Source organism: Lepus europaeus, chromosome 16 (genome assembly GCF_033115175.1).
Source record: "Lepus europaeus isolate LE1 chromosome 16, mLepTim1.pri, whole genome shotgun sequence".
Taxonomy (NCBI): Eukaryota; Metazoa; Chordata; class Mammalia; order Lagomorpha; family Leporidae; genus Lepus; species Lepus europaeus.
The window spans coordinates 59238785-59254244 of record NC_084842.1 but is presented as its reverse complement, the minus strand read 5'-3'; the positions used below and the strand labels follow the sequence as shown (position 1 = coordinate 59254244).

At 47.2% G+C, this 15460-nt stretch overlaps 1 protein-coding gene across 3 annotated transcripts in view; it reads left to right on the top strand.

Moving 5' to 3' along the window:
- Positions 1 to 15216, top strand: part of FAM114A1 (family with sequence similarity 114 member A1) — a 65305-nt gene extending 50089 nt beyond the window's left edge. For all 3 annotated transcript variants that reach the window (XM_062212951.1, XM_062212950.1, XM_062212952.1), the window contains 6 exons: positions 1925 to 2016; positions 5714 to 5863; positions 6945 to 7084; positions 9366 to 9438; positions 13154 to 13207; positions 14913 to 15216. In XM_062212951.1, coding sequence (XP_062068935.1) covers positions 1925 to 2016; positions 5714 to 5863; positions 6945 to 7084; positions 9366 to 9438; positions 13154 to 13207; positions 14913 to 15014 — 611 coding nt within the window. In that variant the 3' untranslated portion in view covers positions 15015 to 15216. The remainder of the gene's footprint in view (positions 1 to 1924; positions 2017 to 5713; positions 5864 to 6944; positions 7085 to 9365; positions 9439 to 13153; positions 13208 to 14912) is intronic.
- Positions 15217 to 15460: the final 244 nt, after the last annotated feature.

The window sequence follows — 15460 nt, the reverse complement described above, 5'->3', positions numbered from 1 at the left end:
ACCAGGACTAGAACCCGGCACCCATATGGGATGCCGGTGCTGCAGGCGGAGGATTAACCTAGTGTGCTACAGTGCCGGCCCCAATATCCCATAAGTTTTGATATGTTGTATTGTCATCTTGATTCATTTCCAGAAATTTTTTTTATTTCTTCTGTGACCCACTGTTCATTCAGGAGCATGTTGTTCAGTCTCCAGGTGTTTGCATATGTTCTAGAGATCTATTAATCTATCGCCTTCATGAGAAAACATATCTGATAGGCAGTCATCCACTGCTCTAAGCCAAATGAACAAAGGCCTGGCTATCTTGCAGAGTGGCTGGTTGACCATTTGCGTGTTGGGTGAAAGCGTGTCTACACCTGCCTCAGATACTTCACTCAGCTTGATCCTCTCAGAAGGTGCTGCCTTCCCGGCTGGCCTGAGCAAAGGCTAGTGGGAGATGGTCATCAGGCCAGATTAAAGGTGCTTGTACTCTCTCTGAACCTGGTAGTAAACACATTGTGGAATCCATTCTTTAGCACGTAGCAGATACACAGGAGAGAAATAAGAGGGGAGGGTGCAGGCACTGTGGTATAGCAGGTAAAGCCACCACCTGTGATGCCAGCATCTCATGTGGGCACCAGTTCAAGTCCAAGCTGCTCCTCTTCCAATCCAGCTCTCTGGTATTGGCCTGGGAAAGCAGTAGAAGATGGCCCAAATCCTAGGGCCCCTGCACCTGCGTGGGAGACCCAGAAGAAGCTCCTGGCTCCTGGCTTCGGATCAGCCCAGCTGGATGGAAGACCTTTCTCCTCTGTCTCTCCCTCTCTCTGTCTATAACTCTACCTCTCAACTAACTAACTAACTAAATAAATAAATCCCTTTTTAAAAAATAGGCCAGCGCCACGGCTCAATAGGCTAATCCTCCGCCTTGCGGCACCAGCACACTGGGTTCTAGTCCCGGTCGGGGCACCGGATTCTGTCCCGGTTGCCCCTCTTCCAGGCCTGCTCTCTGCTATGGCCCGGGAGTGCAGTGGAGGATGGCCCAAGTGCTTGGGCCCTGCACCCGCATGGGAGACCAGGAGAAGCACCTGGCTCCTGCCATCGGATCGGCGCGGTGCACAGGCTGCAGCGCGCCTACCGCGGCGGCCATTGGAGGGTGAACCAACGGCAAAGGAAGACCTTTCTCTCTGTCTCTCTCTCTCACTGTCCACTCTGCCTGTCAAAAAATAAGTAAATAAATAAATAAATAAATAAAATGGGAGCTTTTGGAGCTGCCCACCACTGATTAATTGATTTTTGTTTTATGACAAATAAGCACATTTGGGATAACGTTTATTGTTCAGTTAAATCCATGAATGTTTGTTGGGTCTTTTACCTAATCAGTGAGTTCTGCAGTGAGTGCCCATGTTAGGGCCCGTAAATGAGGTCTGCCGTGCTGTGTTCAGTGCTCTGGACTTGGGAGTGAGCACAGCAGGTACCATCTGTCAAGGAAGGCACACGCCCCAGAGACACATCCTGCTCTCTCAGCACTGGGGCTCCGGGGCCAGGGACGGGCTCCCAGGTATCACTGGGGTTGCACTGCTGAGTGTAGCACTGCTGTGTGCCACACGTGCGCGGTGCGTCCCAGGGCTCTCTTCATTCATTTATTCATTCAATCATTCTCTTAACAAACCGCTGTCGGCCATTGAGGCTTTGAGCGAGACACACAAGGGCCTTTCTAGCTCCTCCCCCATCTGGCCCCCTAGACCACGCTGGAGCTGACCTGGCTGAGCCCTTCAGCTGGCCAGGCCCACAGCCTCACTTCCAGGATCAGTGCAGTCACACCCCTTGTCTGCCCATGGCCTCCCTCTGCCCACCCTGACTGCAGGCTGGAACGTGCAGGGAGCTGCCACAGCCCCCAGGATGAACCAGGAGCTCGTCTCTCACATCCCTTCTGTTCCATTTCCAGGTGCAGAAGAAAAGGGAGAGGAATTTGCTAGCATGCTCACAGAGCTGCTCTTTGAATTGCATGTCGCGGCCACACCTGACAAACTTAATAAGGTCAGCACATCTGCTTCTGAGAATTTGTGTGTGTGTGTGTGCACGTGCGCACATGCATGTTCAAGGGTCTCAGTCAGAAAGTTCCAGAGATCTACCGGAAATAGAAAAACTGAGGCCTGTGTGGCACAGTGAGGCGAGAAGAATTTGGGGTCCATCATGAAGATCGGTGGGGGCTTTGTGATGAAATTGATGGGAGTATATGCTGGGCTGTGGCGTGAGACCCACATTTGCACTGCGTTCTTTTTTTAAAGATTTCATTTATTTATTTGAGAGGTAGAGTTACAAACAGTGAGAGGGAGAGACAGAGAGAAAGGTCTTCCTTCTGTTGGTTCACTCCCCAAATGGCTGCAATGGCTGGAGCTGTGCCAATCCAAAGCAAGAAGCCAGGAACTTCTTCCGGGTCTCCCTCGTGGGTGCAGGGGCCCTAGGACTTGGGCTATCTTCTACTGCTTTCCCAGGCCACAGCAGGGAGCTGGATCAGAAGTGAAGCAGCCAGGTCTTGAACTGGCACCTTCTGGAATGCTGGCACTACAGGTGGTGGCTTAACCCTCTAGGCCACAGCGCCAACCCCTGCACTGCATCTTGGTAATGACCTTGTGACCTTGAACAAGTCTGCTACCCTCTGCAGGTGAGAGGAACAGGTCTGTACTTGGTTGCACTGCAGGGGAGCATCTTCCGGATAGGGGAGGGAGGAGGGGCCTTGGAAACACCAAGGGACTTTTCAAAGTCCAGCCCCTCCCCCCTTAAAGAGACAGGCAGGGTTAGGCAGCAGGAGGCCCATCAGCCAGGTGAACTGCAGGACCTTTGCCAGCGGGAACGCTGCTGCTGTGTCTTGAGAACATCCCAGCTCTAGCAGTGGGCGCCGCTCGTAACTCCACAGTAGGCTCTGTAGGTCAGGATAAAGGCTGGCCGTGAAGTGTCTCAGGAAGCCACTGAACGTTAATTACTCAAAGCTGTGTGATATTTTCCCACGTTCTCCCTCTCCTCTGCCTCCCTGCTTTCTAGAAGGGCGGCCCACACAGACACTCACTCATCAAGGTGGCTGGAGAAGGGCAGAGTGAGGCAGCAGGGTGGCAGGATGAGTAATTTCTTTATCTCCTACAGGGGTCACTGATTCCAGCAGGTCGGTGACTTGAACACAGCAGGAAATTACCTCATTCATCTGCCTGCGGCACCTGCCACGCTCTCGGAGGGGGCGGGTGGTGGCTCCAAGGTTGCACTGGCTTATTTACCTGAACAGGGTAAACCTTTGTCCCTGAAAGAGGAAACACCAAGGACATCTCTGTTGGTTTCTTTCTTCCACAAATGTGCTTGCTGATAGCTCGGCATTCTACGCTCGGAGGCATTAAACTTGGATGTCTGAGCTTTAAGGGGAGAAGGCATGGTAGCATAACCTCAGAAACAATAGTACTGAGGCAAACAGCTTCAACTGTCATGATAAACTCTGGGTGAACCTGCCCTTTCTACATTAACAGATAGCAGGTAGGCAAAATGGTTTCTGCTCCTGTGGTTTAACCATGATTTTAAAAAAAGACTTATTTATGTATTTATTTTAAAGGCAGAATTACAGAGAGGCAGAAGCAAGGAGAGAGAGGTCTTCTGTCCACTGGTTCACTCCCCAGAGGGCCGCAATGGCCGGAGCCGTGCTGATCCGAAGCCAGGAGTCAGGAGCTCCTTCTGGGTCTCCCACACTAGTGCAGGGGCCTGAGGACTTGGGCTATTCTCTACTGCTTTCCCAGACCATAGCAGAGAGCTGGATCAGAAGTGGGGCAGCCAGGACTCGAACCAGCACCCATATGGGATGTCAGCACTGCAGGTGGTGGCTTTTACCCATGACGCCACAGTGCCAGCCCCTAACCATGATTGTTAAGGCTATGGGTTGCTTAAACAGAGCTCGTGTGAAGTCAAGCTCATCCGGGGCAGGTGCTCAGCCTATCAGTTAAGATGCCCGCATCCTACGTCAGGGTGCCTGGACTCCAGCTTCCTGCCGGTGCGGGCCCTGGGAGGCAGCAGCGATGGCACCAGTGACTGGGTTCCTGCCACCCACAAGGGAGACCTGGCTCAAGCACCCGGGTCTGGCCATTGCAGACGTGTGAGCCAGTGCATGGGAGTGTGCTCTTTCTCTCTCTGTCCCTCTGCCTCTCAAATACATAAGTAAATAGAATTAAATAATTTTAAAGCCATCACAGAGCAGCTTCAGGTCTTCCCAGAGCTCCTGTGTGAGGCAGGAGGGGCAGAGCCATCTCCTCTGCCCAGTGTGATGTGTGATTGGGCTCAAGAAGCATTAAGAGTTTCCTGAGACCTGTCAGATGAGAAAATGCTTTAGCCGTGGCCTTGGCTAAGTTTCTAACCTGTGTAGAAAAAAAAGGAGTGTCTTTCTTTGATAGTTGCTCATGGAAAGTGAGAGATATACTACAGATCTTTGGCTGAATATCAGTTTTAAATGCTGCTATAAAAGTCCTGGCATGAGCATTTGGCTTAGCAGTTACGATACCACTTGGGACACCCACATCCCTTACCAGGGTGCCTGGGTTCAAGTCCCAGCTCTGTTCCTAATTCCAACTTCCTGCTAATGTGTACTCTGGGAAGAAGCAATGATGACTCAAATAGCTGGGTCCCTGCCACTCACCTGGGAGACCTGGATTGAGTTCCCAGCTTCAGCCTGGCCCAGCCCTGGCTGTTGTGGGCATTTGAGGAGTGAACTAGCAGATGAGAGATCTTTCTTTTGAGTATCTATCACTCTGCCTTTCAAATAAATAAGTAAATAATTTTTTGAAAAGGTTTATTTATTTATTTGAAAGAATTACAGAGGGAGAGGGAGAGATGGTGGAGGAGGAGGAGAGAGAGAGGACTTCCATCCACTGGCTCCATTCCCAGGTGGCCACAATGGCCAGCCCTGGGCCAGGCCAGAGCCAAGAACTTCATCTGGGTCTCCCGTGTGAATGGCAAGGGTCCAAGTACTTAGGCCATCTTCTGTTGCTTTTCCCAGGCCGTTAGCAGGGAGCTGAATTGGAAGTGGAGCAGCTGGGACAGGAACCAGCGCCCATATGGGATGCTGGGTTTGCAGGCAGAGCAGCTTTACCTGCTACACCACAACACAGGCCCTAAGAAATGATATTTTGAAGTCTCCAGCTTCTGTGGTGCTTGCTCCAGACTTTTCTTCTGTATATATTTACCAGAAAATAATAACAAGGTTATCTTCTAAGAGGGTTAAGGGCCCCAACATTTTAAAAAAATGTTTGTTTATTTATATTCACCTACTTGAAAGGCAGAGTAACAGGGGAGAAGGGGAAGAGAGGAGGATTTTCTTCCTTCTGCTGAGTCACTCCCCAGATGCCCGTGACAGCCAGGGCTGGACCAGGCTGAAGAAGCCAGGAGGCCGGAACTCCATCTCCATCTCCCACATGGGTGACAGAACCCAAATACTTAGGCATCATATGTTGCCTCCCAGGACATATTTAGCATAAAGCTGGATTGGAAGCAGAGGTGCGAGGATTTGGGCCAGCATTCTGACATGGGATGTCCTTGTCCCACACGGCAGCTTAACCTGCTGCGCCATGACACCCACCCCAGCCCCTGTTACTCTTTTAAAATAGAGACCCACTCTTGAAAGCGAAAGCACCTGAATTCTAGTTGTGGGGCTGGGAATTCCTTGGTTTCCAGCACTGCATGATAAGTGCGTATTTTTTGGTTGTAGGCCATGAAGAAAGCTCATGACTGGGTGGAAGAAGGACAAACCCCAATGTCGGTAGACGTGGCCAAAGAGTCAGAGGCCGAGACCAGTGAGGAGAAGCCTGGAGACCCTCAAGAAATCAAACAGGATGAAAAGAGAACCAAGACGGTAGAGGTAAGTTTATGCTAGGCTGTACGTCTCCAGGGCAGTAATATTATGCTATACACATAGGAATGTAATAGCACTAAAAGTTCTCTATGCCAGGATCAATCTTGGCATAGCATAGATTTTGTTGCTTTTCTCTATAGCCTTACAATTATTATTTAAAGGGGAAAAGATCTTTAACAACCGAGTTGACTTACCTCTAGAGTAAAACTCCATCTTATATGTAAATATGTTACTATAAAATGTCTTTATGCTCCATAACTAATGGGGTATTTGAAGCTTTTTGAAAAATTTCATTGCTGCAGTTCACAGTCTGTAGTTTAATAAATTTCTGGGTGCATAGTTTATAACTTGCCTGTGTTCAAAAGGGAAGTTTGTGGGACAGGTGTTTGGCCTAGTGGTTAAGATGTCTCCTGGACAGCCATGGCCCGTGTTGGAGGTCCTGGGTTTGAGTTCTGATGCAGCTCCCGATCACAGCTTCCTGCTACCGTGTACCCTGGAAGGCAGCAAGTGATGGCTCAAGTCCTTATGTCCTTACTGCCCATGTGAAAGACCCAGACTGAGCTCCTGACTTGTGAGTGGCATTGGTAGGCATTTGGGGAAGTGAACAGACAGATGGGAGAGCTCTGTCTCTCTGTCTCTACGCCTTTCAAATACATAAATCAATAATTTTATAAAAAATTAATTTGCAAAGGAGATTGCAGTAGTGTCACCCTATGTTGAATTTTAGTTTTTAAAAAGTAGCTTTTAGATCAGATCACTCTAAGGAGAAACGTCCCTTGAGATCGGTTCACTCAGCCTGCCTTGCGCATAGCATCTGTCACACCTGCCCATAGTATGGCCAGCATCACTCTGAGTCCTTGGCGTGCAGCTGGGAACAGCCTTGCCCCATCCCCGGGACCCGGTGGCACTTCCGTTTCATGAGAGCATTCCACGAAGGCTAGTCTGAAATGCATCCATCGCCTTCGGGTAAACTTTGTTACACCTGATGTTTTCTTGAAGAGTTGTGTTATTGCTTTCATGTCACAGGGTTTTAAAGGGAAAGCATTGGTTCAGTGAATAATTTCTTACTTGCACTTGTTTATTCCAGGAAGTGTACATGTTGTCCATTGAAAGCCTGGCAGAAGTTACCGCACGCTGCATTGAACAGCTTCATAAAGTAGCAGAATTAATTCTGCACGGGCAAGAAGAAGAAAAATCAGCTCAGGACCAAGCAAAAGTTCTGATAAAGTAACTGCTCTTTTTATTCCTATTTTTCCAACTGAAATATAAATAACTATATATGTGCCATCCAGCTATTTCACATGCATATACACCCTGGGCTACTAAAGATTCAGATTTCAAGTCAACTAATGCGTTTGTTCTGTGGTCACCTTAAGAAATAAGGACCCCCTTAAGAAAGGCATTATGTTAACAAAAAGAAGAAAAACTAACTAGACATTCTAGGAATTATTTATGAAGAGGTTTAAGGGAAGATATACTGAATGATTTAGAGCTAGGAGATGTTTATTTTAGTAGATTGAAGTCTTAGAAGTACAGAACTGTGAGGGTAATTGTATTTTCAACACAGCACAGGAGTGAAGGGAGGACGCTATAATGTAACTTCTCAGCTAGCCTCACAGAAACAGACAGACTGCCTGTGCCTCAGGACTTGGACCAGCTCTGTGTGCTCTGACCTCCGCTGTTGGTGGTCTCTGCTGTAGGCTGGTTCACGGTGGATGGGGGGTGTGCTATGATAAGTTTTGTATTGTGTTCTTCCATGATTAACAGCTATTTTATTAGTTCATCTAGTGAAATTAAAACATGTATAAGTATACATAGACTTACATATCTGTGTGTGTGTATATATATATATATATATATATATATATGAGAATAATTGGTATGGAATATTCATGAAAAAGTAGGTATGTGGCTAAAAATGAACCATCAACTTTGATGCATGTGATTATATATTGTGAAAATTAACACAGATGCAATGCTCACTCATTATTATAAAGGTTTGGGAGCCAAAATAAGAGCACCCTGAAACTATGTGGGAACACACATAGCTCGGTACTCTCACACCCTATGCCAGCTAACCAGTCTTTGCTTATTTCTGCATTGGCATTGTAGGCTAGGGAGTAAATTTTTAGTTGAAGGATCTTCCAAAATGTCAATATCAGTGTCTTTGGTAGTATTTTCTTCATTTGTAAAGATTTGTCATCTAGTTTAGATTTTCAAATCTTAACATGTAAAAATCAAAGAGGTTATAAGAACCACATTAATTTCTTCCCTTACTATTCCTATAGAGCATATGTTCTTACCTCAGTGTGTAGAAGGAGGAGACAAGGACAAAATAGGAAAAGATTAAAATATTGAGGACAACACCTCGGTCTTGTTGAATCTTTGCAGTTCTGAATTGAACGAGGAGGGCTGAAGTTGAGAAGTTCATTGGCGTTCTTAGCTCCATTCTGGTTCCCAGCCTGATTACCCCCATGTTACCAAGCTGCGCCAAACCCTTATTTCTCTGTACCATAAGTGCTGCTCTACCCACCTGCCCAGGATGTGGAGAGAATGTCTCTGGTGTCTCCTGACCTCGATCCTTTCTGCAAACAGGTTTTGAATGGATGGGTGGATGGATTTAGCTCATCCAATTCTGCATGCATGAGTTAGACAGGGCATATATTTGATAAAACTTACCTCTCTGACTTCACTTTTAACATATAAGATCCTTAACTTGGCTTATCATTTCTATAATAGCATTTTAATCACTTTTCATAAAAGTCATATAAACATATTGCTACAGAAAACAGACAATACCCATATTATTAGGTAGATTGTTCTTAATTTCTGTCATCATCCATAATGTTAGGATAGCGTTGTTTTGGCTTAATATCTGTGTCCATCTTGCATTATTTTCTTGAGGGTAAAGTCCTAAAAATGGATTGGCTAGAATAAACTTGGAATTTTGGTATGTCTTAAAAAATAGTCTCCAGGATCTTTGAGGCATCTAATAAATATATGGTCCACATACTAAGAGAGAGCTGAGTTCTCCTCCCACTTCTGCTGGTCACTGCTGCCTGTCCTAATCATCTTAAGGTTTCTTCATTTATATACAGTGAAATGATAATATTACCTGTGAGGTCATTGTGAGGATTAAAGGTAACTAAGCATACAGAAGTACTTAACACAGGGCCTTAGCAAATGTTTATTATTATTTCACAATGACCAAAAAGCTGGGGACGAGCCAGCTGGCAAAGGTTTGTGCCCCCTCTCAATGTGGAACTCAAGCCTGGTGTTTTTCTGTAGCCTGTTTTGATTCTCCAAAGATGTCAAGTAAGATGATTATGCCTTCATTAAGTCTGGAGAGAAGACCTTGTTGAGATTCAGCTTACTGAATCCTGGATTATGATGGGTGAAAGTCGTCCGTAGCACGCCTTCCCGCTGTGAGCTGGCCTTCGAACTGGAATGCTGTATGCAGACAGTTAAACTATTTGACATCACAGCCTCTTCTTTCCCCTTAATGCAGGTTAACTACTGCAATGTGCAAAGAAGTGGCCTCCTTATCAAAGAAGTTTACGAATTCCTTAACCGCTGTTGGGGTAAGATTCCAGGAGTGAGCTCTTTAGTCACTTTTTTAAAGAAGGGGGTACCTGGAGGGAGGCTATGAGGAATGATAGAGGATGTGGTACCTTCTCTGATGGTGCCAATACTGCTGAGTGATGAAGGCAGGCCATGAGCCATTCCCACCCCACCCCCCGCCCTGCCATGACCTGCAGCTCAGGGCTCCTGTGACTGCCCCAGCCCCAAGTCCCCCATCTCATACATACAGCATGCTTCAGGCCTCTGTGGGCTCCATTGTCTTCACTTGTTTCAAAAAGTGTCAAACAAAGGTTGCTTCCATAACTTAGTATCTGTGATACGTGTAGTTCAAGAATCTCTGCCAGGGGCAGGTAGGTCTAGGAGGAGGACTGGGAATCTGTCGCTCTGACATAGTCTCAGGCCATGACGGCTCCTGATCCTTGTTTGCAGCAAGGCTCCCACAGATGGCTGTGCACTTGGACTTTAGATGGGGAGGCTTCAAAGGCTAAGGTAAAAGGCATGTTATGAAAAAACCATGCATGGATTTCAAAATATTTTTGCACCAAAGGAACATATCTTCTTAATTCCATTTTTTATCAACTTATTTTTTTAATAAAACACTCAATTTTTTAAAGATTTATTTATTTATTTGAGAAGCAGAGTTATAGACAGAGAGACGTCTTCCATCTGCTGGTTCACTCCCCAAATGGCCTTAACGGCCAGAGCTGGGCCAGTCCGAAGCCAGGAGCCTGGAGCTTCTTCCTGGTCTCCCATGTGGGTACAAAGGCCCAAGCACTTAGGCCATCTTCCACTGCATTTCCAGGCCATTGGTAGGGAGCTGAATTGGAAGAGGAGCAGCCAGGACTCTAACTGGCACCCATGTGAGATGCCAGAGCTGCAGGTGGAGGCTTAACCTACTACACCACAGCACCAGCCCCATCAACTTTTTCTTTTGCTTTGTTTTTATTTTATTTGAAAGGCAGAGAGACCTTCCATCTGCTGTTTTACTTCCCCAGATGCCTGCAAAAGCCAGGCCAGAGCCAGGTGCCCAGAACTCAATCCAGGTCTCCCGTGTAGGTGGCAGGGACCCTAGAAGTAGAGCCATCATCTGCTGCCCCATTGGTGTGCACTAGCAGGAAGCTGGATTAGAAGCAGTGTAGACCAGACTTGAACCAGGCACTCTGACATGATGTGCAGAGACTTACCTGCCCCTCCATGGACTTGTTGAAGTCCTCTCATGTGTATACACACTCCTGTACAAATGTTTGCATGCATAAAATCAGGACACACACATTTTCAGGTTGGGAAAAGGAAAATCAGAAGTGAATTGCCACCTCACAGCGGCGCACCCCTAATCTTGTGCTCTGATACAGCATTGACATGGAGGCACTGTTTCTGTCTTGAAAACAGCATTCTTTAGAACTTGAAGTTAATGAGTGTGTATCACTCTCCAGACTCTATTTAAATTGCTTGCACATCTCATTGATTCTGAAAACCAATGTCATTTTATTGCTTTCATTTTGATTATATTTTAGAGGTTTATTGATAATCAAGTAAACATGAAAGCAAATACCATAATGGATTTTCTGGTTACTTACTAAAATGACTATGTTTTTAAAGAGGTTTTTCCCAGGACTCCATTATGCTTTCCCCAGTCAGACATTACATTCCCCTCAGCAGAGTAATATCAGTGTAAGTGGGAAGATATGTTTAATTTATATGCTTTTGTTTACCACAAGCTCTTCTAGATATTATGAGCAAAACGACCTGTTAAGATTGCCCTCTCTCCCCAATCTCCTTAATGAATTATTGTCCATGAGTAGGTTCAGCATCTCAGATGGAGAAGATTGTTGACTGATAGACCAATAGTGGGGATAAGGATAATGATACTGAGCCTAGCTCCCACTTTTTTTTTTTAAGGTTTATTTATTTATTTGAAAGGCAGAGCTACAGAGAGGAAGAGACAGTGAAAGTAAGAGAGGTCTTCCATCCACTGGTGCACTCCCTAGATGGTCGCAACAGCTGGAGCTGGGCTGATCTGAAGCCAGGAGCCAGGAGCTTCTTCCAGGTCTCTCACGTGGGTGCAGGGACCCAAGGACTGGTCCATCTTCTGCTGCTTTCCCAGGCCATAGCAGAGAGCTCGATGGGAAATGGAGCAGCCAGGACTTGAACTGGTGCCCATATGGGTTGCCGGCACTGCAGGCTGGGGGCTTTACCCTCTATACCACAGTGTCGGCCCCCTAGCTCCCACTTTTTGATCTCCTACTTCATGCCAGGTTCTGTGCTTCATGTTTTACATGTTTTTGTGTTTCTCAAGCTCTGAATCTGCAGTCCTATTCACAAATTATACATAAGAATGTTTTAGGGATGAGCATTGATCCTAGCTAAGCCACTAGGATGCTGGTTAAGATTCCCCATCGCACATCAAAGAACCTGGGCTTGATTCCCAATTCTAACTCTTAACTCCAGCTTCCTGCTAATGCACACCCTAGGAGGCAGCAGGTGATGGCTCAAGTGATTGGATTCCTGCCACATGGGAGTCCTGGATTGAGTTCCTAGTTCCAGCTTTGGCCAGGCCTAGCCCCAGCCCTGTTGCATGCATTTGGGGAGTAAACCAACAGGTATCAGTGTTTTTCTCTCTCTTTCTGCCAGTCATATAAATTTTTTAAAATTATACAAATAACGGGGCCCCCATCCCAGACTAATAGTAGAAAAGTAAAAAAGGAATGTTTTAATTTTGCTGTGAATCCGGAAGGTATCCTGTAACCAGGAACCCATGTTTACATTTAAAAGAAAGGAAAACAAGACTAGCTCAGAGTGGGGCTAGGGTGAGTGAATGAAGGACTTCCCTCGCCTACAGAATGTGAGGGGCCATGAGGAAAAGAAAGCAGCCTCAGGGAGCTAGTGAGATGTTTTAATGCAATATTATGAGGGGCTGGCGCTGTGGCGCAGCGGGTTAACGCCCTGGACTGAAGCACTGGCATCCCATATGGGCGCCAGTTCGAGTCCCAGCTGCTCCTCTTCCAATCCAGCTCTCTGCTGTGGCCTGGGATAGCAGTAGAAGATGGCCCAAGTCCTTGGGCCCCTGCACCCACATGGGAGACCTGGGGGAAGCTCCTGGCTTCGGATCAGCACAGCTCCAGCCATTGCGGCCATCTGGGGACTGAACCAGCAGATGGGAGACCTACCTCTCTCTCTCTCTCTCTCTCTCTCTCCCTCCCTCCCTCCCCCTCTCCTCTGTCTGTGTAACTCTGACTTTCAGATAAATAAATAAATCTTTTAAAAAGTAATATTTTGAAACATAAAAATGTGAAAATATGATAAACAAAACATCAAAATTTGAGGAGTTGAAGAGTCCAACCCCGTGTTTGGCAAAATTCCGGGTCACTCGCCTCACCCTGATCCCAGGCCTGCTGTGGTCTTTAAATAGCTCAGAAGGCCTGGGGTTACACTTCCAGCCGTGCGCCCTTACCCAGCTTACTCAACCTCCCCGACCCCCAGTGTCTCGTCCATAAACTGGGGTTGTCCCAGGGTCTACCTGCCTCCCGAGGTTTCTGTGGAAACGGAATAGGGTTCCATAGGCAGGCAGTGCACAGGAAGCCTGGGTGCAGCGAACCTTCCACTTCTCACCTTCCCTCCGAGAGCTGCGTCCACAGAGCCGGTGTACTGCATCAAATGTGGATGCCTTGGAGCACGACCATCTAATCTGTTGCTCTCCTGCTTTTGTCTCCGCAGAGCAACAAGAAGGCCGAGGCCCTGAATCCCATGATCAATAGCGTATTGTTGGAGGTAAGTGGCCCCCAGAGAGAAAGAAAGAAAGGGCCTTGGCATCCAAGCAGATGTTAGAGCTACTTTTTAAAAAAATATATATTTATGTCTCTCCCAGGCAGCCTGTGTTATTTCGGTCCTAAATCTTACCATCAACAGTCTGTTTGGAGTGCATTGGTGTAGCTCAACCAGCTGTAAGCCCCCTCGGGGAAGCAACAATACCTAATTTTCAAGAATTCCTGATTAGAAAAAGAAGCGCTAAGCTTGCACGTTATTTCTGTCGGCGCTTCCTCCAGCAGAAGCAGGTGTCTGCTGCCAAGTTGACACTAGATCTAGCGCTGTGGACGGTCCGCCACCACACCGTGGTGTGGCTCAGGGGTGATTTTCCTACGGACAGGCCCGGCATTGCATGCCACCATGGCCTTTGGTTTAAAAGCTCCAGGCTGGCAAACTTGACAAGTGGGGAGTGTAGCCATGGAGCAGAGGGCTGGTTCTGTGACCGCTTGCTCCATGGCCTGCCCGCTCACCAGGACATGATGGCACTCTTAGCACAGGTAGACAGATAGGAGGCTCCCTCGACTTAGCTGTGGCTTTGCCACAACTGGAAGACAGAAGGAGGAGGCCTGGAAAAAAAGGCTCCTTACTCTTGGGTCACAAATGTGTGTTTGCCCTGTAGTTCGCAGAGGGAAATCTTCCAGCAGGGACCACCCTGGAAGAAGCCGGCAGGACAGCTGGCTAAGGCCGCAGGGTGTTAACAAGCCAGGTGGACCGCGAGCGATGCATATACAGCAGTTGTTGCTGTTGGAAGCGGCTATCAGTGGCAGAATGTAGAAACTACAAAACTTCAGGAGGATACTTATATGTGTATAGCAATAGTTTGGGGAATCATGCCTTACTGTTAAGAAAAATGACCAAGGACAAAGTGGTGGCACCAAGAGTTATTATTTGGGATGGAGCCCCATGGCGGCATGGAAACGACCAGAGGGACAGGAGCTGTAGAGTTTGGTCCTGAAGGGACAGTCAGAGTGCTCAGATTATGATGCACAAGAAATGTCTCCCCTGGCCTCCCAGAAGACATTAGCAGCTGAATTCACACAGTCAGTCATGAAGAATATGGGGACGTGGTTCTTCATTCCCCCAGGGGAAATTTGCACGTTTTAGCTCCCTAAATTTTAAATGGGCTCCCTAATACTGTTTATTGGCCCCCCCACAGAACCTGGGTAGTACAGATACCTGAACCAAGGTAGCAACAGGCCGGGGGAGGGGGAGAAGACAGCGTTCAAGGCATTGCTTTGAATAACTGCACACGAATGTCTCCAGTTAGCTTCATGTAGACCATTCCCGTCCATTCATCTGTGGGTGAGGATGAGCCAACTTCCTTCCTACTGTGCTTCCGTGTCATTTCGGTGCAGTAGAATTGATCTGGGGAAAGGACAGACGACATGGACATTCCAGCTCCTGCATGCACACACCCTGATCTTCCTACCAGTCCGTGGAGATGGCTGGCCTCTTTGGGGTGCATTACTCTGTGCGCGTGGGTATGATTAAGAGCCTGCCACACTCCTTCCAAAAGGGTGTGTTTACATTCGCTTAAGGCACCAACATGTCAAGAACAACAGTAGACTGCAGTGTTGCAGCATTTGAGAGGGACCTTGTCAAGTGGGGAACACTGTGAAGCCCCAACTGTAGAAGTAACCCTTGGACTGTATTGTCTCCCCGCTCCCAGGGCTGCAACAGCACCACGTACGTGCAGGACGCCTTCCAGCTGCTGCTGCCGGTCCTGCAGGTGTCCCATATCCACACCAGCTGTGTGCAGGCGCAGCCGTGACCTTGCCAGAGCCCATCTGGTGAGAGGAAATGGTAGGCCACATCACCTCGCCCTGTGCCGTTTACGGGGGGAAGGGTTGCCCTGGAACTGGACGCTGAGACTCGTGCGAGAACACTACGAGCAGCTTTGCACAGACAGTTCTGAGAAGGCCGAGAGAAAGAGCATCATCTTTTCTCTTAATGTATATGGTTTCTGCAAATAATTGTGTTTCCTTTGTGTTAATTTAAACTTAGATGGCTCACATTGAAAGTTTCTTTTAATCCAATATCCATTCACAAATACTCATGTCCATTTTCCTGGTCAAGCATGCTATACTTACAAATTCATGGGCATACTCTAGATTTTATTTTTAATCCTTTAAATTTCTGTTTCAATAGTATCACTTTAAATCAATTCTGATACTGAACTTTGTTATGCAAATGTCATGGGCAAAAATAACACTATTT